The sequence below is a fragment of the Bufo gargarizans genome, chromosome 10 (assembly GCF_014858855.1).
Source record: "Bufo gargarizans isolate SCDJY-AF-19 chromosome 10, ASM1485885v1, whole genome shotgun sequence".
Classification (NCBI taxonomy): Eukaryota; Metazoa; Chordata; class Amphibia; order Anura; family Bufonidae; genus Bufo; species Bufo gargarizans.
The window spans coordinates 16365840-16392812 of record NC_058089.1 but is presented as its reverse complement, the minus strand read 5'-3'; the positions used below and the strand labels follow the sequence as shown (position 1 = coordinate 16392812).

The 26973-nt window shown below is 46.1% G+C and overlaps 1 protein-coding gene across 1 annotated transcript in view; it reads left to right on the top strand.

The window, feature by feature from the left end:
• The window catches only part of LOC122921127 (catalase-like), a 36599-nt gene extending 10240 nt beyond the window's left edge, over nt 1–26359 (top strand). The window contains exons 5-13 of the mRNA XM_044271126.1: nt 3574–3678; nt 6276–6401; nt 7476–7667; nt 16007–16159; nt 18076–18217; nt 23382–23512; nt 23835–23942; nt 24972–25058; nt 25483–26359. Coding sequence (XP_044127061.1) covers nt 3574–3678; nt 6276–6401; nt 7476–7667; nt 16007–16159; nt 18076–18217; nt 23382–23512; nt 23835–23942; nt 24972–25058; nt 25483–25518 — 1080 coding nt within the window. The 3' untranslated portion in view covers nt 25519–26359. The remainder of the gene's footprint in view (nt 1–3573; nt 3679–6275; nt 6402–7475; nt 7668–16006; nt 16160–18075; nt 18218–23381; nt 23513–23834; nt 23943–24971; nt 25059–25482) is intronic.
• Nucleotides 26360–26973: the final 614 nt, after the last annotated feature.

Genomic DNA, 26973 nt, shown 5'->3' with positions numbered 1-26973 from the left:
AACGCCGAAACCTGCCCGGGTCTGCCAGTTCTGGGAGAGGCTTACATAAGTTCCTACTATTTATGGCTTGGGGACAGTCCCCACAAATTCGGGACTCTTGTGAAGGATGTAACACTGTAATGTAATACAAAGTTGTAGACTCAGTGGTGTACAAGAGAGGGGACCCCATAGCAAAGTGACCCCCTCCATTTCGGTATTTGTTTCACCCTGCAAGCCCTTGTCATCGTGACTCTTGCACATCACGTATACAAATATCTACAAAGTACCAAATGTTATAAAAATATAAACGCTTCAATTAATAAAAGACGGCAGATCTCAGACAATAAAAGGAGGAACCCGCACTGTGCAGACGGTGATACATACTGTAAAACTGCACTGTATCTAGCCCAGCCGAATCCAGGCCACACAAACTATTATTATTGCTATATAATAATCCGCCTAGGCGCAGTAAATAACCCCACACCCCTGATGTGTTTAGCTGGGGATTCTTTCAAGGGATAGAAGCCGCAGCGAAACCCGTGTCGGGGCTTGTTCACCTGGCTACTGTATTATCTGCTGTTTAGGCTACTGTCACATCCGTGTTTTTGCTGTACGGTTTTCAGATTCGGCAGAAGATTATCCAACCAGCTGCATCCGCTCAGAACGGATCCGGTTATATTCTATCAAAAATGAACATGCCGGAATACGGAATATGTCAGCGCTGTATAAATGAGTACATCTGCCTTGTGCTGTCCGGTTTTGAGATCCGGCAGAGGATCTAAAAATCGTCGGAAAATGCTTCAGTTTTGTCCTCATTCATTGTCAATAGGGACAAAGCTGAACAAACCGGAATGGAGTTCACCAGAATGCGTTGCGTTCCTATGCCGGACACAGCGTTTTTGTGTGCGGAATGGGTAACTGAACATCTGGCACTAACGCCACTATAAGTCAATGGACGGCGGGTTCGTTTTTTTTTCGTGTCCAAAAAAACCCCCGGATCTGGCACCATTGACTTACAATGGTTTTAGTGCCGGACCTGGCATGTTCAGTTTCCCACGTCGCACACAAAAACATGGAGTCTCAACCAGAACTCCCTACCTCCTTCTGGTAGCAAACAGGACGGGCCCACTTCTGACCAGGAAAGGAGGGGAGAATGGAATGGTAAGTTCCATTCTCTCTAAGTGTAGCTCTGCCATAGTTGCTGCCACCTGCTGGTGAACCAGGCACATTACATGAACAATTATATAACATTATTATAAATGCACAGTGTCTAGAGGCATGGAAATAAATGCATAAGATAACAGTATATTATCATTCACAGATAGAAGCAGGGCGTAGGACTGGTAATGCCACTCGGGGTGTTACACATACAGTACCATTTATTATATGGTCTTATTACTGAATTGTCTATTTATTCATGCAGTAATAATAGTTTGTTTAGCCTGAATTAGGCTTGGCTAAATAATTGCCATATTTTTTTAATGTATTTCATTGTATGTATAGAATAGGTCCCTCCTTTCTTTCTACGAGATGTCCTGCTTTTTATTGTCTAATTATTTGAGACTAATTGAAGCTTTGATATTTTTCTAACATTTGGTACTTTGTAAATATTTGTATAGGTGATGTGTTTTTGTTATGCTATTCAGTATGTACATTCTTTAAGTGTTGGTGGCCTATATATATATATATATATATATATATATATATATATATATTTATATATATATACAGTACAGACCAAAAGTTTGGACACACCTTCTCATTCAAAGAGTTTTCTTTATTTTCATGACTATGAAAATTGTAGATTCACACTGAAGGCATCAAAACTATGAATTAACACATGTGGAATTATATACATAACAAAAAAGTGTGAAACAACTGAAAATATGTCATATTCTAGGTTCTTCAAAGTAGCCACCTTTTGCTTTGATTACTGCTTTGCACACTCTTGGCATTCTCTTGATGAGCTTCAAGAGGTAGTCACCTGAAATGGTCTTCCAACAGTCTTGAAGGAGTTCCCAGAGATGCTTAGCACTTGTTGGCCCTTTTGCCTTCACTCTGCGGTCCAGCTCACCCCAAACCATCTCAATTGGGTTCAAGTCCGGTGACTGTAGAGGCCAGGTCATCTGGCGCAGCACCACATCACTCTCCTTCATGGTCAAATAGCCCTTACACAGCCTGGAGGTGTGTTTGGGGTCATTGTCCTGTTGAAAAATAAATGATGGTCCAACTAAACGCAAACCGGATGGAATAGCATGCCGCTGCAAGATGCTGTGGTAGCCATGCTGGTTCAGTATGCCTTCAATTTGGAATAAATCCCCAACAATGTCACCAGCAAAGCACCCCCACACCATCACACCTCCTCCTCCATGCTTCACGGTGGGAACCAGGCATGTAGAGTCCATCCGTTCACCTTTACTGCATCGCACAAAGACACGGTGGTTGGAACCAAAGATCTCAAATTTGGACTCGTCAGACCAAAGCACAGATTTCCACTGGTCTAATGTCCATTCCTTGTGTTCTTTAGCCCAAACAAGTCTCTTCTGCTTCTTGCCTGTCCTTAGCAGTGGCTTCCTAGCAGATATTCCACCATGAAGGCCTGATTCACACAGTCTCCTCTTAACAGTTGTTCTAGAGATGTGTCTGCTGCTAGAACTCTGTGTGGCATTGACCTGGTCTCTAATCTGAGCTGCTGTTAACCTGCGATTTCTGAGGCTGGTGACTCGGATGAACTTATCCTCCGCAGCAGAGGTGACTCTTGGTCTTCCTTTCCTGGGGCGGTCCGCATGTGAGCCCGTTTCTTTGTAGCGCTTAATGGTTTTTGTGACTGCACTTGGGGACACTTTCAAAGTTTTCCCAATTTTTCGGACTGACTGACCTTCATTTCTTAAAGTAATGATGGCCACTCGTTTTTCTTTACTTAGCTGCTTTTTTCTTGCCATAATACAAATTCTAACAGTCTATTCAGTAGGACCATCAGCTGTGTATCCACCTGACTTCTCCACAACGCAACTGATGGTCCCAACCCCATTTATAAGGCAAGAAATCCCACTTATTAAACCTGACAGGGCACACCTGTGAAGTGAAAACCATTTCAGGTGACTACCTCTTGAAGCTCATCAAGAGAATGCCAAGAGTGTGCAAAGCAGTAATCAAAGCAAAAGATGGCTACTTTGAAGAACCTAGAATATGACATATTTTCAGTTGTTTCACACTTTTTTGTTATGTATATAATTCCACATGTGTTAATTCATAGTTTTGATGCCTTCAGTGTGAATCTACAATTTTCATAGTCATGAAAATAAAGAAAACTCTTTGAATGAGAAGGTGTGTCCAAACTTTTGGTCTGTACTGTATATACTCTGTATATAAAGGTCTAGGCCTCCTCTCTTTAAGGGCCCCAAGCATCTGCACGGCCTGCCTCTGTGGTACGTGTGCCCTTCTGTAGATTGCAAAGGTTGGCACCTGTAGCACTGCATCTAAAAAAGGAAGCCAATCTCATACTGGAACCATTGCCCAGCGGAGAGTCCTGGCATGACCAATGTCATCAGGTATCCTGGTATAACCTGTACTTATAATCTGTTCTGTCTGCAGTTTCCGTCCTTCATCCACAGCCAGAAAAGGAACCCGCAGACACATCTGAAGGACCCTGATATGGTGTGGGACTTCTGGAGCCTGAGACCGGAGTCACTGCATCAGGTGCGGTATCATATCCGGCAAGTGATTGGAATATTGGAAAAGTAATACCAACCATTTACTGAAATAATAGAGGGAGGGGGCACATGAGCAGAGTTTGGATGTTTGATTAAAGGGGTTATCTAGGATTTAAAGGGGTTATCCTATGACTATTATCATATAGTGCATGACAATCTATTTCTAACAAAGCTAGAACCAGCCCTGCACCTCACATGGATCCAAAGATCTCCCCATTCATTGCTCCAATTGCTCTTCTAGATTTATTTCAAGCTAGCAGCTCAGTGGGAGTGTCCTTTCTGCAGCAGCTCTCAACCTATCACAGCTCAGGGGGTGTGTCTTTTCTGCTGCAGCTCTCTCCCTATCACAGATCGGGGGGGGGGGGGTGTCTTTTTTTAGCTGAAGCTGTCTTCCATTCACAGCTCAGGGGGCTTGTCCTTTCTGCTGCAGCTCTCAACCTATCACAGCTCAGGGGTTGTGTGTTTTCTGCTGCAGCTCTCAACCTATCACAGCTCAGGGGTTGTGTCTTTTTTGCTCCAGCTCTCTCCCTATCACAGCTCAGGGGTTGTGTCTATTCTGCTGCAGCTCTCTCCCTATCACAGCTTAGGGGGTGTGTCTATTCTGCTGCAGCTCTCTCCCTATCACAGCTTAGGGGGTGTGTCTATTCTGCTGCAGCTCTCTACCTATCATAGCTCAGGGGGTGTGTCTATTCTGCTGCAGCTCTCTCCCTATCACAGCTTAGGGGGTGTGTCTATTCTGCTGCAGCTCTCTCCCTATCACAGCTCAGGGGTTGTGTCTTTTCTGCTGCAGCTCTCAACCTATCACAGCTCAGGGGTTGTGTCTTTTCTGCTGCAGCTCTTTCCCTATCACAGCTCAGGGGGTGTGTATATTTTGCTCCAGCTCTCTCCCTATCACAGCTCAGGGGTTGTGTCTATTCTGCTGCAGCTCTCTCCCTATCACAGCTTAGGGGGTGTGTCTATTCTGCTGCAGTTCTCTCCCTATCATAGCTCAGGGGGGGTGTCTATTCTGCTGCAGCTCTCTCCCTATCACAGCTTAGGGGGTGTGTCTATTCTGCTGCAGCTCTCTCCCTATCACAGCTTGGGGGGGGGGGGGGGTGTCTATTCTGCTGCAGCTCTCAACCTATTGCAGCTCAGGGGGTGTGTCTTTTCTGCTGCAGCTCTCTCCCTATCACAGCTCAGGGTGTGTGTCTTTTCTGCTGCAGCTCTCTCCCTATCACAGCTCAGGGGTTGTGTCTATTCTGCTGCAGCTCTCTCCCTATCACAGCTCGGGGGGGGGGGGGGGGTCTATTCTGCTGCAGCTCTCTCCCTATCTCAGCTCAGGGGGTGTGTCTTTTCTGCTGCAGCTCTCTCCCTATCACAGCTCGGGGGGCTTGTCCTTTCTGCCACAAATGTCTCTCTTTAAAATCTTACCTGTATAAAAACCTGGATTCAGGCCTGGTCATTAAGGGGTTAACAATAGTTAAATAAATTAGAGATACCTAAAGAAAAAAATGGAGTACTAGATCAGTGATATTAGGGAAGTTTTCAAATAAGTGCTCGTGCACATGACCGTTTGTATTTTGCGGTTTGCAAAACACGGATCCACAAAAAAAGGATGACATCCGTGTGATGTCCGTGTTACATACGTTTTTTTGCTGATCCATTGTAACAATGCCTATCCTTGTCTGCAAAAGCGACAAGAATAGGACATGTTCTATTTTTTTGCACAACGGACTTGCGGACCTATGGATACGGAATGCACACAGAGTCATTTCCGGTTTTTTTGCGGCTCCATTGAAATGAATGGACACGGACAAAAAATACGTTTGTGTGCGCGAGCCCTAACCTGTTAGGCCGTTGTAAATGTTGGAGGGAGGAGGGAAGTTCCTCATTCAGACCCCGCACCTCTCACCCTGGAGGACTTCGCATGTCCCGCATCATAGGCAGAGCTCATGTTCAATGCTTCATTTGCCCTGCGGTAGCTCTGAAGGAGAATTGCGCCCTTGTCGCTGGATTTTCCACAAATAAAAAATGATTGCAGAGAGTCAGAGCAAGAGGCCGTCCTGTCATCAGACGATACTGTCCGGTACTACGAGTATCCATCAGTCTTATAATAGTGTATTTCTCCAGCTAATATTACACCGCCAGGACCGGCACTTGCCACCACATGTATTAGGCTGGCAGAGTGCCACTTGTCACACCCAGATTCAACATATCATTTACTCCAGAGGCTCGATACCCTGTTATTGGGTCACCACCCCGTATATCTCTCCAATACATCAGTTATTTTGGTATTCAATTTTGAAAAGGTCCCAAACGCAGATGAGTGGTATACAGCTCCTATGCAGCTCTATCTGTCTCCATGGTAACAGACTACAAACAGACCCTGTGTAGTCTGATCCTGCAGTCACGTGTTATTCCTCTTCCCCCTGACTCTTCTTCTTAGTCACCTACAGGCAGTAGAAGGAGGGAAAGAAGCAATTTACACATGACTGCAGGATCAGGCTACACAAGATTTGTTTGTAGTCTGTAACCATGGAGACACATAGGTCATAGACAAAACTGATATTTGCAACCTAATCTTCTTTCCTTCTCGTTATTAAGGTGACGTTTTTGTTTAGTGATCGTGGCATTCCCGATGGATACAGGTTTATGAACGGCTATGGATCTCACACCTTCAAACTGGTGGATCCCAAAGGAAATGCCGTGTATTGTAAATTCCATCTTAAGGTAAGTTTCCTGTGTGAGGGATTTAAAGGGCATCTGTCAGCAGTTTTGTACCTATGACACTGGCTGACCTGTTACATGTGCTCTTGGCAGCTGAAGGCATCTGTGTTGGTCCCATGTTCATATGTGCCTGCATTGCTGAGAAAAATTATGTTTTAATATATGCAAATGAGCCTCTAGGAGCAACGGGGGCGTTACCATTACACCTAGAGGCTCTGCTCTCTCTGCAACTGCCACGTCCTCTGCACTTTGATTGACAGGGACAGGCGTGATCATGTTTACACTACCTGGCTCTGTCAATCAAAGTGCAGAGGGCGCAGCAGTTGCAGAGAGAGCAGAGCCTTTAGGTGTAATGGCACCGCCCCCATTGCTCCTAGATGCTAATTTGCATATATATAGGAACATGGCACCAACACAGATGCCCTTTAAAACAGATTTGCAATAGATCAGTTATTCATTTATATAAAGTGTGGGCCTCTTTCCTGGGGCACTTCAACCCCATGACAAACAGGTGTCCAAAACTCCTGGCACTGACTTGGAATACCATACTTCTGCCCTGGTACAAGACTGGCACCTCTATAGCAGTATTATTTAGGCAATGTACACAACTATTATTACTTTCTGTATGGAGCTGTTACTTGGTCACTGTATGGCGGCATTTAGTGATGAGCGAAGTTTTGGAAAATTTGATTTGGCTGCTTTGCCGAATTTTACCCAAAAATTTGCTTTGTGACAAATTACGATTTTGAGATTTTCAATCAAGATGGCGCCACTCAGAGAAAATCGATTTGTTACCATGAAGCATGAGGAAATCTGGCTTTGCAGCGAATCTAATTTTCCCTGAAATTCGGATCGAAGTCTACGTCGATTCGCTCAACACTAGTGGTATTATTTGTGCCCTGTATGGTGACCTACAGTGTACTCCGGCTTTGTGTGGCACTCTACAGTATCATACGGTTGTAGTGCATGGCATCAGTGGCACTGTATAGCACTGATATGTGGGCAACCGTATGGCACTATTACTGGGGCACCATATTTGAAGTTTATAATTAAGATGCAGTATTTTATTTCCTGCAGTCTGATCAAGGTATCAAGAATCTGACAGTAGAAGAAGCAGACAAGCTGGCGGCCAAAGACCCCGATTACGCAATTCGGGACCTATTCCAAGCTATTGCTAAAAAGGACTTCCCATCATGGACCTTAAAAATCCAGGTCATGACATTAGAGCAAGCCGAGATCTGTCCCTTCAATCCCTTCGACCTCACCAAGGTAAGGGACGCCAGCGGCTAAAAAATTCTGCCTAAATGACAGATCTGCCTAGTAAAGCAGGAACATGGGGGCAGGAGATCTCATACTGCAGCAGATTGGAATGAAGGAGCCAGAAAACGTTGGGTGACAACTTCTGTAACGGCGGTCATAGCAGTTATGTTGGTTGTCACTCAGCTCCCCGAAAAGTAAGGAAGAAACAGCTGATCAGAAAGCTTTGTATTTTTGACCTATAGATACCATATAATGGTTTAGAGCCAGGGATGCTCAACCTGCGACTCTCCAGCATGCCTGAACAGCCTACAGCTATCAGCCTACAGCAGGGCATTGTGGGAGTTGTAGTTTTACAACAACTCCCACAATGCTCTGCTGTAGGCTGATAGCTGTAGGCAGACTGGGCATGCTGGGAGTTGCAGTTTTGCAACAGCTGGAGGGCCACAGGTTGAGCATGCCTGGTTTAGACCAAGACATGAACCTCTGACATGGTGACAAAAACTAGACATGCCCTTTAAGGATCGAATGCATTGTTTCCGAATATGATCACTGTTATTTGAGGCATATTTCGATCAAACTGAATTATAATAATGGTCGATAGTAATACTGCCATCTACGGTGGTAAGGTTAGAGGCTTGTATACAGTGCGAAGAGCTACGGCTTTATAATAAGTGTAATGGATCTCCTGGCACCCCGACTGGGTACCTCCGTTGATGGATGCACTAGGACATACCCAGTCGGGGTGCCAGGAGATCCGTTACAATAAGATTGTGTAATGCCCACCTGTGTAAACACAGACTGGTCAGACTGGGAACTGGATATCAGCCGTAAGATCAATTCCAAATCCTCCAGATTAGTATGAAGATTCTTAAAGGGGTATTCCCATCTTGGACTATCATGCACAACAAGGCTGGGTCAGAAAAAAAAACAACCTAAGATGTCACCATTTTTCTTTTTAATGATTGCATTTTACTCCTTCTTGGCTAAAAACATTTTTTTTTAAATTGGTCTTTATTCAAAATCAGCCTTTTATTAAAGTTTAGCCGTTTCTGAGATACAAGGGTTAAAAATCAGTCTGTTTGCAAGCTGTCACAGTCTGTTTCCATTGAATCCCCTCATCTGACGGCTCATGTGTAGCTCTGACTTCTATACAGTGCCACCACGTAGTCCAACAGTCTAAAATATGTAAACGGAACCTGAGATCTCATATTTGATACTGCCCACAGATCAGGGTGCGGTGCTCCAGAAGCCACCCTCTTAATTCTTTTGAGTAACTTGCAGAAAATGCATTTTGATTCTTGTTCTTGTCATATGTAAATTACCGTAAGTCAAGGAGGCTGGAAGTCAGGCTTTCGCCACCCACCGCCCTCCCCATGTTACCTCTTATTTTGACAAGATCCCGCGCAGGCGCATGTGCAGTGAAGCACTGGAGCCAGGGGCTGTACAGCATCCCTTTACTGTGCGCTGTGCATCAGGTGACAACATTCATGATATCCCAAAGCTGGAGAGTCCAGATGTGAATGTGTCCTCCCAGTGTGTCAGTCTTATCGTCATCGGTAATTAGATTCCGTCCTAGTTAGATCTTTCTGATATCGCTGCGTTGTGTCTTGTAGGATTTCTGATTATGAAACCACCAGTCGTTCCTGGTGCCAGCTCCTGGTGCCAGGAACCTGCATGGTATCCAGCCCAATGAAGGATTTAGATCTTAATCCCTGCGGATTCTCATCTTTCAAATTTCGCCATCAGGTTCCTTTTTCACTTGTGCTTCACCCCTCTGATGGGAACCAGAACTATAGCCCATTGGGTGGTCCCCATAAGAACGTCTCTGGGAGTCAGCACTAAAAAGCCCCGCCCCCCCCTGACGTATTAAACTCGGGCACTTCCTGTGCTATAGACCTCCCCTCGAATGAGGACTTCAAGGGGGTACGGAGGAGATCAGGTTACAGACCAGCCATTTTCCCTGCCTCACTGGGCACTTCGGGAGGCCCGGCTCTGTTGTGTGTCACTAGCGAGATCTGCCCCGTGGTTGTCCTCAACATAACCTTGCTTCAATACAGATCACATCCCTCCATTGCCCTTCAGGGCTGGATGATGCCATGGGCAATGACGGCAACCGCCTTGGGCTCGCCACCATTTAAAGTCTGGAAATTCAGTGTTACACCTGGCACAATGCCTTCTAGGGCTAGCTCAGCTGAATGCAACGCTGCCTTTCAATTACCCATCCGTTGCTTCATTCTGGGTACTTTTAATCCATATGCAAATGAGCAGTTAAGTGCACTGAGGGCGGGCCCAAGCCACTCTGTGCACCCCTACTTCTCCTCTTCCCTCTGCCAGCCCCTCCCTCTCCTTCTTGATTGACAGTGCTTAACAGGAAGCTTACTATGGCAGACCTAGGAGCCTTCAGAAGGTCCCAAGCTGCCATAGAAGCCAATCGGCATCCCGTGATTCCGATTGGAGGACAGAGAGAAGCCCCCCCTGCCTCTGGCTAACCTCCCAGATAGAACCAACAGATACCTCCGCTATAGTCAAGAATTAGTCACAGGGGCCTAGACTCATACAATACAACTCCTACAACAGAACTAACTAATAGCCCCTAATAAATATGGAAATAATCTCATATGAAATATAGCAAAAATCTTTATTGGTATTTAAAATACATGACATAGGTGAAAACAAGGGAAGAAGAAGGCCACGAGGACCCCTGATAGTAGGGACCACACAGGAGCAGCTACAGGTCACAGGCCCAAGGTATATACAATGAATGGGGCCAGCAAACAATTACTGTATCTGCGGCCTGGATAAATACAACAATTGAACATGATAGGACAAATGTTAAACACGTAAGTATCTTGTAATCTGCGTTGTATGAGGACCATTTATAAAACGGTAACCAGTGCCCGATATCAAAAGTGCATAATAGCCGATCCGTACAATGAGGCGTACACGCACAAGCTGCATCACATTAAAATGTCACAGGCAAATAAAACAGCATGAATAATTTACCCATAATACACAAGTGACCCGAGGCTCAACGCGCGTTTCGCAAACCCACTGGCTTCGTCAGGAGGCTTAAACAGGTAGGTTACGATAAGGGTATATATGATACAAATGCACCTGGAGTCAATCATTGACGCATGTCCGGCATGATTAGGAGGGCCGCGTCATCATAGCGCGCCACTCGTCACCCCGCGTCATGGATGACGCGGGGGCGCAAGACACCGCCCACATCGGTCGCTAGCGTAACGAGCTAACGCGGAGTACTACATGACGCGCCCGCCCAGCGCATGCACGGAATGCGTACACCCCAGAGTCGAGCAGAGGCACTGCAGTGAAAAGAAAGTGTACAGATCCCCCATCAATTGGAAGTATCACAGAAGGTATATCCAATACCATACTAATAATAATGTGATGTAGCCGGTATATATATATATACCCTCTACAGAATAGAATTATATACTGTCCATACATAGATATCATGCTTCATCCAAGTGTAAAAAATACATGATAATAATTCATTTAACCTCAAATAATACTGTGTATTGTCTATACATTTATAAAAATAAGGGCCAAATCCAATACATAATAAGTCAACATCATTGATGCAAAGTGTAATAAAAATACATATAAACTCTGTGTAGCCGTGTATTCAGTGCAACATATAAAAAAAAAATGTACTAAAAAATAAAAAGAGAGAAAGATCTTTCAAAACCAATACAGTTCATAAAAAATAAAGTGTCAAGTGCATTATATGAGAAAGATCTTTTCCACATCAGGCCTCATATTCAAGGGGGTGTACCGCATCTCGCTGGAGAGTGACATGACATTAAAGGGAACCTGTCATGTGGATATTTGATTATAATCTAACTCATTATATACAATCATTAACTACTAAAAAGTGCCTTAGATGTATTCACTTACTGGTGTGACAGATGGTTACCTCATAATATACACACAAAGATGCCACATGCCGCATGCTAATGAGCTGATTTGAGTCCAGCGTGATGTCAGTGAGTCCAGCGTGATGTCAGTGAGTCCAGCGTTTTTATAATTCAGAGCTATAGCCACTCCCCTGCCCTCCTGCTGCTGATTCATATGGAAAATAACTGTCAATCTGCAGCCGGTAGGCGGGAAGAGTCAGGAGCTCATGAATATTCAGGACTCATCATTATCAGCTGGAGCTTTTCAATACAAGATGTTGGCAGATTGACTGGGTCAATTAGAGAAAGTGACCCAGCATTTTGCTAAGAAAATCAGTCACTTATTTATGTTTCCCTTAGTTAGGACACCATAAAACTGGTGACAGGTTCCCTTTAAAGAAGAAAACATAAGGTTAAAATACAAATAACAAATACCCACACTCCATCTTCTACCCAAATCGAGAAAAACACAAATAACAATAAAAGAGCGCAGTTATAGAAAGGACCTGAAACTAACTGCTTCATTTAATCCCTGGGGGATCTCAGTATTGAGCAGAACTATCCATTTTGTTTCCCTTTGTAGCAATCATTTTTTAAAGGGTTTCTACCACCAGAAATACCGTTATGTAGCTGACGGATATAGCGATGCGCCCATGTCCGCACTACATAACAGTATGTTTCTAACATTTCTCCCTGCAGCCGTTTTTGTAAAATAAGCACTTTTATAATATGCTAATGAGCCTCTAGGTGCTATGTGGGCGTAAAATCAGCACCTAGAGGCTCCGTCTACCCACCCTTTATCCCGCCCAGGTCCCCTATTCTGCCCGCCCCACTCCTCTTGATGGATGGCACGGTCTGCCGCATCGCTGCCGAAATCCCGCGCCTGCGCCGTTCACTTCTGTATTCGGCGCAGGCGCAGTGAGTGAAGGCCGCTCTCCTGATGCCGGCTTGCTCACTGTGACATAGTCGGCGCAGGCGCAGTGAGGAATCTGGCACCAGGAGCGCATCATTCACTCACTGCGCCTGCGCCGAAGACAGAAGTGAACGGCGCAGGCGCGGGATTTCGGCGGCGATGCGGCGGACCGTGCCATCCATCAAGAGGAGCGGGGCGGGCAGAACGGAGGACCTGGGCGGGATAGAGGGTGAGTGGACGGAGCCTCTAGGTGCTGATTCTACACCCACATAGCACCTAGAGGCTCATTAGCATATTGTAAAAGTGTGTATTTTAGCAAAACTGCTGCAGGGAGAAATGTTAGAAACATACTGTTGTGTAGTGCTGACATTAGCGCATCGCTATATCCGTCGGTATTTCTGGTGGTAGAAACCCTTTGATATCACCACCTCGGCAACCCAGAGTCACCCTGTCAATGCCCCTGACTCTCAGGCCCCTCGGGTCACCATTATGTTTTTCCTTGAAATGCAGAGCTATAGGTTGCAGCTTCACCAAATCCTCCATCCTCATTGTACCTGCCAATCAAATTTTGCTGGCATGTTCCAAAATTCTCACCCGAAGCTCTCCAGTAGTCATGGCCGCATATAGCAGATTGCAAGGACATGCTATCAGGTGGACGACCGCTGTTGATGTGATGTACAATCTGATATTCTTTAATCCCATTAGAATCTTTAAAAGTGGATATTCTCATCATCTACCCACAAGCCTGACAGCTACCACATGAGAAAGAACACCATCTGCTACCGAAAAAATTGTGCGTTACAGGTGGGACATAGTGGCTTCTTGTAAGCAGGTCCCCCAAATTCTTGTCCCTCTTCCACGTGATAAGAGGGTACTCGGAAAGTGACCCCCTAAGATCACAGTCTGACAGTAGAATGGGCCAGAATTGGGTCATGAAGTCCCGAATCTTCCCCTAGTCTGTGTTTTACTCACCAAAAAGGATGGTTTTTGCTCTTGAATAAGCTTTTCTTATATCCCGTTGATTGTAGCCCCTATTGTAAAATCTGTTAGAGAGATCTCCAGATTGGGTATCAAAGCGTTCGTCACTGGAGCAGATCTGGCGTAATCTTAATAATTGGCCCATGGTTATAATCTGTGGCTAGTGAGAGGAATTAGCATGTAGCAAGGCATTTATTGCTGTAGGTTTCCTGAAGAGGTCTGTGGAGACTCCGCCATCCATCTCCCTACGTAACAGGATATCCAGGAACTCAATGTGTTCCCGGCTATATTTTTATGTCAGTTTAATATTTAAAGGGAACCTGTCACCGGTTTTATGGTATCCTAACTAAGGGCAACATAAATAAGTGACTGATTCTCTTAGCAAAATGCTGGGTCACTTTCTTTAATTGACCCAATCAATCTGCCAACATCTTGTATTGAAAAGCTCCAGCTGATAATGATAAGTCCTGAATATTCATGAGCTCCTGACTCTCCACCTGCTGCTGATTGACAGTTATTTTCCATATGAATCAGCAGCAGGTGGGCAGGGGAGTGGCTATAGCTCTGAATTATAAAAACGCCGGACTCAATGACATCACGCTGGACTCACTGACCTCACGCTGGACTCAAATCAGCTCATTAGCATGTGGCATCTTTGTGTGTATATTATGAGGTAACCATCTGTCACACCAGTAAGTGAATACATCTAAGGCACTTTTTAGTAGTTAATGATTGTATATAATTAGTTAGATTATAATCAAATATCCACATGACAGGTTCCCTTTAAGTTGTTGAAGGAAGCCATTGAGTTCCACCAGATGAACAGGATGTCGTCGATATACCTAGACCACGAGATCACCATGGCCAGGTATATTCTGGACCGTCTCTCTTCCCCACAGCCTCAGGAACAGGTTGGCATGTAAGGGCGCACGTGCCCCGGAGCTGTAGGAAGAGGCGGTCTTTAAAGGTGAAATAATTATGCTTAAGTACAATGTCCAGAATATTGATGACAAACTGTATCAGATCCGGATCAAAATCCGTCATTTGTAAAAAAAAAAATCCTGGCTGCTCGGATCCCGTGGTCATGGCATATCGACGTATACAAGGCCTCTACGTCACAAGTGACGAAAAAAACATATCATCCTCTAAAGAGACCCCATTGAATTTCCTTAGGACATCAGATGTGTCTTTTACATAAGATGGCAGGGTCTTCACACAACTTCTCAGGTAGAAATCCACAAATCTACTAGCCCGCTCACAAAGACCCCACATTCCGGACACAATCGGACGTCCTGGAGGGCTGGTCTTGTCCTTGTGAACCTTGGGTAATAGATAAAATGTAGGTGTTATTGGATGGTCAACAACCAGGCCATCTTTCAGTTTTGGTGTGAGTATGTTATTAGCCGCCCCAGACTGTAAGATATGATCCAGTTCGCTTTTGAATTTGACGGTCGGGTTGCTATCCAGCCGTCTATAGCTCCATTCCTTCTGGGATAGCCGTCTGAAGGCTTCCCTCTCATACATCTGTGCCGGCCACAACACAACATTTCCCCCTTTCTCCGCCAGTTTTATCACGACATCCTTAAGGTCACGTAGTTCTTTAATGGCGTGACGCTAGGCAATAACGGCAATCGCCTTGGGGTCTCCACCATTTAAAGTCTGGAAATTCAGGCACAATGCCTTCTAGGGCTAGCTCAGCTGAATGTAACGATGCCTTTCAATTACCCATCCGTTGCTTCATTCTGGGTACTTTTAATCCATATGCAAATGAGCAGTTAAGTGCACTGAGGGCGGGCCCAAGCCACTCTGTGCACCCCTACTTCTCCTCTTCCCTCTGCCAGCCCCTCCCTCTCCTCCTTGATTGACAGTGCTCAACAGGAAGCTTACTATGGCAGACCTAGGAGCCTTCAGAAGGTCCCAAGCTGCCATAGCAGCCGATCGGCATCCCGTGATTCTGCCACGAAGGTGCCGATTGGAGGACAGAGAGAAGCCCCCCCCCCCCACCTCCTGCCTCTGGCTAACCTCCCAGATGCCATGTGCCTCTAAGGGGTTAAATGACTCAGATCCCAGTAATTTCAGTAGGGTTTAAGCTGTAATGTATAGAAGACCCAACCTTTGAAACAAAGGGGTTTGAGTGGCTGTCGAGGATTGCTTTCCTCAAGAACAGGGCACATATGGTGTTACAGCTCAGAGAGGTATGGTGCTATCTCTTACTCATATATAACATGGTAGTTGATAAATTTGGGATATGTAAGCCCTGCCCAGGAGCATCTACTTTTGGGGAGGTTTACATATGCCCTAACCATTTTTGCCCCAGGACGGCCGAATTTGCCCGGGGTCTCCCTGCAAATTCTGAACTGTTGGCAGCTATGCTAATTAAGGAAGAAACAGCCGTCTTGGGCATTGATCGTGTTCCTTATGGAAAAATAGAAAATTGTGAGATGATCAGATAGGTACAAAGGGGGCATGGCTAGAATGATAGGGAAATGTAGGATTCGCCATATTGAACTTGTTTTTTTGTTTTGTTTTTTGTTACCAAGGTCTGGTCTCATAAGGATTACCCCCTGATCCCCGTGGGTAAGCTGGTACTCAACAGGAATCCTGAGAATTACTTTGCCCAAGTGGAACAGATTGCATTTGACCCCAGCAACATGCCGCCGGGGATTGAGGCGAGCCCGGATAAAATGCTGCAGGTGGGAACATTCACTAAACTAAACTGTGATCAGCTCACTGTAGTACCTGGGCCCCAGTGCAAAATCTGGAACAGGGGCCCCACCACGTGCCATTTAAAATGCTGGTGACTTCTCATGTGGCCTGAAGGGTTTTGGACCCCCTTAGCCACCAGGGATCGGTGCAACTGCTGCCTCTGCACCCCTGTAGTTTCACACTAGCGGCAAGGGACTCCAGCAGGCTGTTCCGGCGGGTGAACAGCCTGTCGGATCCGTGCTTCCGCTAGTGCACGCGAGCCTCCGGACTACTGCTCCGGCCCCATTGACTATAATGGGGGTGGGCCGGAGTTCTGGCGGCAGCACGGCAAACCTGCAGAGAGGCGGCCGGAATACAAGCACGACCTGTCACCCGCCAGCCTGCCGGAGTTCCTTGCCGCTAGTAACTACTGTGCCTCGGTGGGAACAGCTGACCGTATGCCTTGCCACAATCTGCTCCAGAGCACACAGGCTTTTATTATTTTATACTTTATTATATTATGCACTGGGAAGATCTGGTAAACCCCAACGCTTTCCATCCAATTGTCAGGAGATGTGACTATTAGAGATGAGCAAAGTTCTTAATTTTACAGAAAAATAAGCTTTGTAATGAATTACTTTGCATTTCTTTGCAACTAGTGGGTGCAATGATGGGGAACGGTGATTGTGCTGCCCCCCCCCCCCATCATTAAACCCCTCAGATGCCGCGTTCATCACTGATCGCGGCATCTGAGATTACTATTAAAGGAGTTGTCCGGGCTTTTACTATTGATGACCTATTCTCATGATATCAGATCCGGCACCCCCGCCGATCAGCTGTATGAGGAGACGGCGTCCACTCTGCGCACATGCCGCCTCTCGTCTCTCTTCCTGCTCACTGCGGCTGTCTATCGCAAAGACCTAGACAGTAGCAGCGGACAGGAAGAGAGAAGGGAGACGGCTCGCGCATGCTGCGGACGCCGTCTCCTCATACAGCTGATCGGCGGGGGTGCCGGGTGTCAGACTCCAGCCGATCTGATATTAATGACCTATCCTGAGTCCTCAATAGTAAAAGCCCGCAGAACCCCTTTAAGGCCTTTAAGGGGTTAATCAGTTAAAAAAAACTTTTAAAAAATCACCTTATCCATTTGAGCGTGAAGAGGTCGCCGCGGCCATCTTGCTTGAAGAGCCAACACGAAATCTCACACAATGCGTGATCACGTCATCACGCTGGCTGCCATGGCGACGTCCTGCGTCACTGCACATGAGATTTCGCGCTGGATCTTCAAGGAAGATGGCTGCGGCGGCCTCTTCATGCTCAAATGGATAAGGCGAGTATTATGGTTTTTTTAAGGCGATTTCAGGTAAAAATGATTCCTTACCACGAAGCATGAGGAAATTTGGCGTATCGAATTTTCCCTGAAATTCAGATCGAAGTCTACTTCGGATACTTCGATTCGTTCAACACTAGTGACTATGACAGACAATGGTGCAGCCACTGGATCCAGTATCAGGGCAGCTGATAATAGGAGGTGGTGGTATGTCGCCATCTAGTGGCAAAACATCAAATTTCATACTAGTTTTTAGTAAATATAATTAGCATACAAATTTTCTGAGGCCCAGGCTAAACAGTGTTGTAAGATGTGCCCCTATTTTTGGAGAATGTTCAGCCACCTCTCCACTGTTTGAAGCCCAATATACTGTGTGTACAATGCTACCGTACCTAGCTGACTTTTAGAATATGTCACTATTATGGGCTGGTAACATTGGGGCGGGCTTTTGGAGACCTAGTGTAATGCAATACCATACGTGTCGCCCCATTGTATCTGGATCCAGCCCTGGCGGCAAGTGTGCATCTATGGCAGCCGTTGGCATTCTGCAGCACTAATACCTGGTCTGTAACAATGTCTTGTATCCTCTCACAGGGACGTCTCTTCTCCTACCCAGATACACACAGACATCGCCTTGGAGCTAATTATTTGCATCTACCTGTCAACTGCCCCAGGAAGTTTGCACATGTCTCCAACTATCAGCAGGATGGTCCTATGTGCCTCTTCAGTGCTCCATGTAAGGGGGCTTCTGCCGGGGCTATGGGGGGGGGGGGGGAGGGATTCTCCGACAAATATGGTGCACGGTTTTATGTCCAGTTGTGTAGCCATGCGGCGGGTGCAGAGGGCATAATGGTACCTTCACCTTAGGGCATATGCCATATGTCACATACATGACATGCCTTGGGATACTATACGTGTATTACACTAGGCCTTAGAGCAGGCATCCTTAAACTGCGGCCCTCCAGCTGTTGCAAAACTACAACTCCCAGCATGCCTGAACAGCCTACAGCTATCAGCCTACAGCAGGGCATTGTGAGAGTTGTAGTTTTGCAACAGCTGGAGGGCCGCAGTTTGAGGATGCCTGCCTTAGAGGCTTTTTATTTTAATTTTTTACGCACTACTATATTCTGCAGCGCTTTACAACATTAGCATCAAGCTGACCTGGGATCCCAATGCTACAAGGCCAGTGCTAACCACTGAGCCACCATGCTGCCCCATAGTCTTTGCTTTGAGGCTACTCTGCCCTTACTATCAGATGTTAGTGGCTCCTCATGCCAGAATCAGATGTGTGCCTGCTGACAAGGGGTTGTCCAAATAGATAAGTAATGGGAATATTTCCCCATAAACTATTCTAACTGCAGTACTAAGTTTGGCCACAAGCAGTGCTGTTAACCTTTTTATAACCAAATCATACATAGGTTTCTCCAATAATTCTCTGCTCGCCACCTAGTGGTAGAAAGGTGTATGGCATGGATCTGTGTCCAGTTGTGTAGCTAGCCGATGCAGAGGGAATAGTTATACCCTCATCTTAAGGATGTAATGGCTAACCTCCGGCACTCCTGCTGTAGTAAAACTACGACTCCCAAGATGAACACTTTCTTGGCTGTTCTCAGAACGCCATAGAAATGAATGGAGTATCCTGGGAGTCGTAGTTTCACCACTGCTGGCGTGCCGGAGGTTAGCCATCCCTTGAGGCCATATGCTACATACGCCTTGGAGCCACGTACATGTATTACACTAGACTTTAGAAGCTTTAGACTATGCTTTGAGGGTACTGCTCCCCTAGCAATCAGATGTTAGGGACATGTCATTGTCAGGGACGTGCCTGCTGACAAGGTTTTGTCCTAATAGATAAGTAATGATAATGTTTCCCGAAAAACCATTCTATCTGCAGTACTGTGCTTGGCCACAAGGTGTGCTGTGAAACATTTCCATCACCAAATCTTTCGGAAGCTCATCATAATACTCTGCATGCCACCTGGTGGTAGAAAGGTGTATAGCAGTAATTTCTATTTTCTTCTGTTGTAACCATACATTAGTACCCCATTTCCTTATTAAAAGGTAGGCCCGTTACTTGATAACTCGCCTACCTTTTCTATGGCTGTGAAAAGTAACACTCAGTAAATTAGGGCAGGGCTGTTGTCATACATTCTTTCAGTGAAGCTTACGCTGAGACATCCATAGATACAGACCTATAGGGGGGGTAGGATTTGTGATATAGGGCTTAGGGTTTATTTATTCACACAACCGTATTCATCCGATCCGCATTTTTGGCTATTGCATGCAGACCCATTCATTTCTATGGGGCCACAAAAAATAGGCAGACAGTACACAAATGTCATCTATGTGCCGTCCACATCCGTGAGGCCGAGCCTCAAATTATAGAACATGTCCTATTTTTGTCTGTTTGCAGCTCTCTTTTTTTTTTTTCTCCCAATGGGGCTGCAAAAATGTGTGGGATGCCCACAGACCGCATCTGTATTTTGTGGATCCGCGGCAAAACGGATACGGTCGTGTGAATGGACCCTTGGTCGTGCGCAGACTTAACTTCCTCCAGGGCAGTGGTCGGCAAAGTGCAGCTCGCGAGCCACAAGCGGCTCTTTAGAACCTTCAATGCGGCTCTTAGGTGCGGGTGGGCGGCCGCGCAGTCATATCGCGCCGCTCAAGCTGCTTGTAAAATGTCCGTCATGCGCCTCCTGCCCCGTGTGTCTGCTCCTTCCACTTTATGAATGAAGCAGGCAGGCGGGGCAGGAGGCGCATGACGGAGGGTGAGATGTCACGCTGCGCACAGCAGCAGAAGGGCGGGCAGCGGCGCTCTAGTTCGGCTGCCCACTGCCGGCCATGTGAGGAGTGGTGAGGAGGCCGCCGCTCAGGAGACTTGGAGCGAAATGCAGCAGAAAGGTAGGAGCTGCCCCCGGTGTGTGCACAGCGCCGGGCACTGCACCGGCCCCCCTGCAAGTGTCCTGCCTCCTCCCTTCCCCCCACTAATACATTACTTTACTTACTAGAAGGCACTTATGGGGGATATCTGTGGATGACGCACTTATGGGGAATATCTGTGGATGACGCACTTATGGGGGATATCTGTGGATGACGCACTTATGGGGAATATCTGTGGATGACGCACTTATGGGCGATATCTGTGGATGACGCACTTATGGGGGATATCTGTGGATGACGCACTTATGGGGGATATCTGTGGATGACGCACTTATGGGGGATATCTGTGGATGACGCACTTATGGGCGATATCTGTGGATGACGCACTTATGGGGGATATCTATGGATGACGCACTTATGGGGGATATCTGTGGATGACGCACTTATGGGGGATATCTGTGGATGACGCACTTATGGGGGATATCTGTGGATGACGCACTTATGGGGGATATCTGTGGAGGGCACTTATGGGGGATATCTGTGGAGGGCACTTATGGGGGATATCTGTGGAGGGCACTTATGGGGGATATCTGTGGAGGGCACTTATGGGGGATATCTGTGGAGGGCACTTATGGGGGATATCTGTGGAGGGCACTTATGGGGGATATCTGTGGAGGGCACTTATATAGCATCTTATGCTATATATGTGTCATCCACAGATATCCCCCATAAGTGCCCTTCACAGATATCCCCCATAAGTGCGTCATCCACATCTGCAGACAAGTTTAATAAAAGTAAAAAATGATAACGATAAAATGAAATAATAATCAAGATCCAAATAAAAGAAAGTACATATAAAAGTATGTAAAAACACACTCTGGGCTCATGCCCACGAATGTAAGGGCGCCGTGCATGGGACACAGACCATGGGGCAGCTGCATGAGGATCGAGGACCCATTCACTTGAATGGGGTTCGCGATCCGCATCCGACTGCCCGCACCGCAAAAAAGTAGAGCATGCTGAAGTGAATGGGTCCATGATGCGGGCTGCACACGGCCGTGTGCAGCCCGCATCATGGACCCATTCACTTCAATGGGTCCAGGATCCGGGATATGAGTGCTACAGTGTGCTTCCGTGGTGCTTCTGGCTGTGCCTCCGCACCGCAAAAAGGTAGTGCATGCGCTACCTTTTTGCGGTGCGGAGGCACAGCCAGAAGCACCACGGAAGCACACTGTAGCACTCCTATCCCGGATCCTGGACCCATTGAAGTGAATGGGTCCTTGATGCGGGCTGCACACGGCCAGTGCCCGTGTATTGCGGACCCGCCGTATGCGGCCTGCAATATGGCAATGGCGGGCACACGGTCGTGTGCATGAGCCCTAATAGTCCTCACTGGTACTGTTGACGCAATATTTTAGGTTTTAAAAATGTGGCTCTCGAAAGAAATTTCAATCGTGGTTTTGGCGATATTTGGCTCAGTTGACAAAAAAGTTTGCCCACCGCTGCTCCAGGGTATAGATTCAGTTTGCTGTCCTAGCCTTGTATCTAAACACCCTAAACAACACAGGGGGGCTCGTTGGCATCTAGCCCCCCTGGCAGTGTATGCTCCTTCATGGCCCCTTCACAACCTTAGCTTTTGTCTCCATGACCTTCCTCCTCGTGTTATGTAAGAGTCAGCAGATTTCGCCTGTTCTTTCATTCATGATTGTCACATGCTGCCCCCTCCCCGCTGCTGCTGCTGTCATCTGCCCTCCACACATCAGGATCAGCCTTTGGCAGTTTCCGGCTCCGTATGATTATAACAGAAGATTCTTAAAGGGATTTTCCAGTTTTATGTAATAAAGTTTAAAGGGGTTATCCAATTCTAAAAATGCACCCCCCTTTCTTCTAGAGCAGCCATGCTCAACCTGCGGCCCTCCAGCTGCTGCAAAACTACAACTCCCAGCATGCCTAAACAGCCTACAGCAGGGCATGGTGGGAGTTGTAGTTTTGCAACAGCTGGAGGGCCGCAGGTTGAGCATCCCTGCTCCAGAGCATACTTACCCCGCTCCCCGGCATCCGCGTCACACCGGATCCCTGCACGGCCGCCGCTGCATCTCGCAACATAACATCCAGTGATGAGGGTGCAGCCAATAGCAGGCCGCGACGGTGACCAGCCTCCCTAGCATCGCGGGTGATGTCATCCATGATGCAAGGAGGCTGGTCACTGTCGCGGCCTGCTATTCGCTGCACCCCCTCCCCGTCGCCAGAGGTTTTGATCAGAGCGACGGGGAGACGCAGTGGCGGCCGTGCTGGGATCTGGATTGACGCGGGTGTCGGGGAGCGGGGTAAGTATGATCTATTGGGGGGGGGGCATTTTTAGAATTGGATAACCCCTTTAATTGCTATGTAATTAAAGGGGTTGACCCATCTGAAACATTGATGGGCATTGACATTGCTAGATTATGCCATCAATGTCAGACAGGGGAGGGTACCACCTCTACTATCTAGAGAACGGGCATACCGTGCCCAGCGTTCTCTCCATTGGGGCTGTGAAGGTAGCTGAGCGAGCGCTCTGCCCAAGCATGGCTTCCTCTTTATTCAACGCTATGGGACTGACGTTAATAGCCGAGTGAGCGCTCGCCATCTTTCGGAACTACCATAGCGGTGGACGAAGGTTGGCCGCACACGCGCAGCTGTTCTCTGTTCACTTCAGGGGTTCCGTTCTGGAGATAGAAGCTGCTCCCAGAGGTGGGACCCGCACCTATCCGAGATCGATGGCATAGGCTGGTGATATGGCATCAATGTATCAGATGGGAATACCCCCTTTAACAATTCTACAACTTTCCAATGTACTTTCTGGTTCGATTCCTCACCATTTGCAAGACCAATGCTAGCTGTCAGCGAATGGGAACATTCTTGCTTACATACCAACCAATCAGATCATTGCTTCTGTATCCTGCATCATACAATGAATATTGCTAGACTTTATACGATCTGTGCAATCAAATGCTGTAAATCCCTGAAATCTTTTTCTGTAGGTTCTGTCCCAAATTATTACCCAAACAGCTTCAGTTCTCCTCGAGATGATCGCAAGTGCAATGAAAGTGCCTTCCCCACCTCTGGAGACATCACCCGCCATGATAGCTGTGATGACGACAATGTGTCTCAGGTGAGGGAGAAGGGGGTCATTGAGTGGTACTATCATGTGGGTGGTAAAATAATAAGTCATTGTCATTAATGTATAGAACGGATGGATTCTAGGTCTATCTGAATGTGAAATGAGCTGCAGTGTAAAGCATGGGGACGAGAGAAAGCCGCAACTTGACATCTATTCATGCAGGGTTCAGATCTTTTGAACTCAGGTCTGCTACCCACTGCTGTGAATGACTCCCATAGTCCCAGAAGGCTTTGCCACCTACAAACTTTTATGTAAATATGGGTGAGGCGAACATCTCGCCATCATTAGTGACATCATCAACGTTCGTTCTCAGGCAAGAATTTTCTACAATAAAACGCTGAGTGAAGACGAGCGCCAGAGAGTGTGCGAAAACATCGCCCTAAGCCTGAAGGATGCACAGATCTTCATCCAAGAAAGAGCAGTAAGTGTCCATGACAGAACTCGATGAGACCCTGACATGTCTGTTTTAGTACATTCCTGTATTCTGGTGCACAGTTCTCATATCCAGTAACTCTGTGTCGTGCTGTTCCTCTGTAATTCCTCCTGTATATTTATGAATAAATTGGTAACACCCAGTCCACCACTAGAGGGAGCTCACGGCATACTGTGTAGACATTGAACTCAATAAAAAATAATATGCAGTAAGCTCGTCAGCTCCACCTAGTGGTGGCTACAGACTGCAAGAAATGTCTTATTAAAGGGATTGTCTGATATAAATAGATACTGGGTGGAGGGGGGGGGGGGGGGGGCAGCAGTAAATGTCCTAAAAAAAAAAAGTCACACACCCCCTTCCTGGCTGTTCTATGTTCACCAATTACTGGCCTCAGTAGTTACATCCCGAAAAAACTGCTGAGAACAGTGATTGGATGCATGGTGACTTGGTGTACACATGATGTCAGTCACGTTAGGGTTGGAGCAATCAGCCGAGGAGAAAAGGGGTGAGTATGTTTTTTTTATAAAAAAAATTGTTATATTATTTTTATTTATTTTATTATATTATTTTTTTTATTTATTTATACTTTTTAATTTATTGCTATTTTATTTATTTATGTATTTATTATTTTTAAGTTATATTATTTTTATTTAGATTATTATTTATTATTAAAAAAAAATGTTACTTCATTTTTTATTGTATTTTATGTATTTATTATTTTTTATTATATTAGGAAAATTTTAGTTTTATTATTTTTATTATTATTTTATTTTAAAACATTATTTTTACTTTTTTTTATTGTATTTTATGTATTTATTGCACAACCCTTTTAAACTCTATGCAGGGGATTTGGTGCTCTGTATCAGAAAAAAAATGAGCTGTGACTGAGCCGCCTGGCAGCAGTCATGCTCCATCTCAGTGTGCCTTTGAATTTATTAGGATTTCCTTTCGCTCATCTCTCTCAGTGCCGACCCTGCACCATGAATTAAATGTTATTATTATTATTTTTTCTTTAAGGTGAAAAATTTCCGAGATGTGGACCCAGACTATGGTGCCCGTATCCAAACTCTGCTGGACAAGCACAACAAGGCTGGTGGAAAGAAGGTAGCCGCTCATAATACACAATATTAGCCCCCAATGTGCACTGAGACGATGGCTGTAATCCTGTCCTGAGCCCCCCAAAATCTCCACTGTTAATAGCAGAAAGCGAAAGAGAGCATCCCTGTCTGGAGGACCCAGCGTCTCATTGCATTACATAAACAGCCCATTGATTTCAATGAGCAGGGTGTAATGCTCCATTTGCCCTGTAGGTGCGCTGTAGGGAAATTGAACATGTGCTCGTATGTTTCTCGCCTACTGCCAGTTGCTCAGATCTCCAGCAGAAGGACACTCTATGATTAACCTTTAGCCAGGAGACCTTCCTAGCAAAAAAATAAACGGATTGTCCAGGGTAGAGAGCTCCTTTAATAAAGCAAAAAAAAAAAATTAATTAGTCCTGCACTAAAGTGTTTTTCTATCCCTTCTTTAGGAACCGCTGCATAGTTACAATCGATGTTCCTCCTGAATGGACCATGGGGACTGTGAAGGTGATCTCAGATAGAAGATAACAGTTTCCCGACAAATTTAACCCTTGCCGTACCTATGGAAATATTGGAACCACAGATCATCTCACCAGACGTCCCGGGCTGCTGACGCGGCCTCAGCTTGTTTTACTGGATTTACTTGGAAGAAAAAGTTTTATATATATATATTTTTTTTAAAAATAGGATGGAATCTTTTTTATGCTTCTTTTTATATGTGTAAGGTAGACATATGACTGGTCTTTTGTCTGAGCTCCAATATCACCAGTAAAAGGGTATTCCAGTTAATCTCTGACCCAACTGTTAGATCGTGGGGGTCCGACCGCTGGGACCCCCCACCAATCACGAGAACAAGAATCCTATGCCCCCATGTGAGTGTGCGCTTAGCTATCCAGATCCAGTCCCATGACCTCTGACTCAAGCTGCAGTGTGCATGCTCGACCTACCGCTCCATCTACATGGTGGACATAAGACCCCCGTTCTCATGATCGGTGAGGGTCAAACTGGGAATAACTCATCTTAACCAGAATACCCCTTTAAAGAGGAGCTGCACCCTGTCTGCCTTGCATTCTCCATGTAATAACAATTCTGGAGCATTTATTACCCAACCTCTATTATTCCATCTATAAAGTTCTGAATAAATTACTAGCAGTTTCCAATGAAGGTCGACCTGGGTGCTACCAGTTAGGGGGAGGGGTGTCATTATCCAATCAGTGCTGCCAGTGTCCGGCTGTGCAGGGACACCCCCTTCCCCCCCAACTGAAAACACCCAGCTGGACCTTTATAGCAAATTGCTAGCAATAAATTCATAAACTTCTAGCAGGAATAATAAAGGAATGCACAGCACAGTCATAAGTATAGATGCTCCAGAATAGTTATTACATGGAGAATGCAGGTAGTTACTAAAACAGACATGTCAGGAGAGGGGACAGATCCTCCTTAAAGGGGTTCTCTCACTTGAGCAAGTAGCATTTATCATGTAGAGAAAGTTAGTACAAGACACTTACTAATGTATTGTGATTGTCCATATTGCTTCCTTTGCTGGCTGGATTCATTTTTCCATCACGTTATACACTGCTCATATCCAGGGCTTACGACCACCCTGCGATCCAGCAGCATGGCCGTGCTTGCACACTATAGGAAAAAGCATCAGTCTATGCGCACTTGGTCCAGGCCACCAGAGAGGCCAAGGCGTTTTTCTATACTGTCCAGCCTCACAACTGGTATAACATTAATGATGCAGCAGAGCTAAACTTGTCACCTCACTGTACCCTCTGTGCCAGCTCTAAGGACCAAAGGCTTCACTGTGGATATAAACAGCTACTACAGAACTCATCGGGGACTGTAAAAATCGATGTGCATTGAGCTCCCCCTGGTGGAAGCTAGAGGCAAACGCTAGGACAATGTGACAGGAGGCACTGGAAGCACTGGAAGCAATC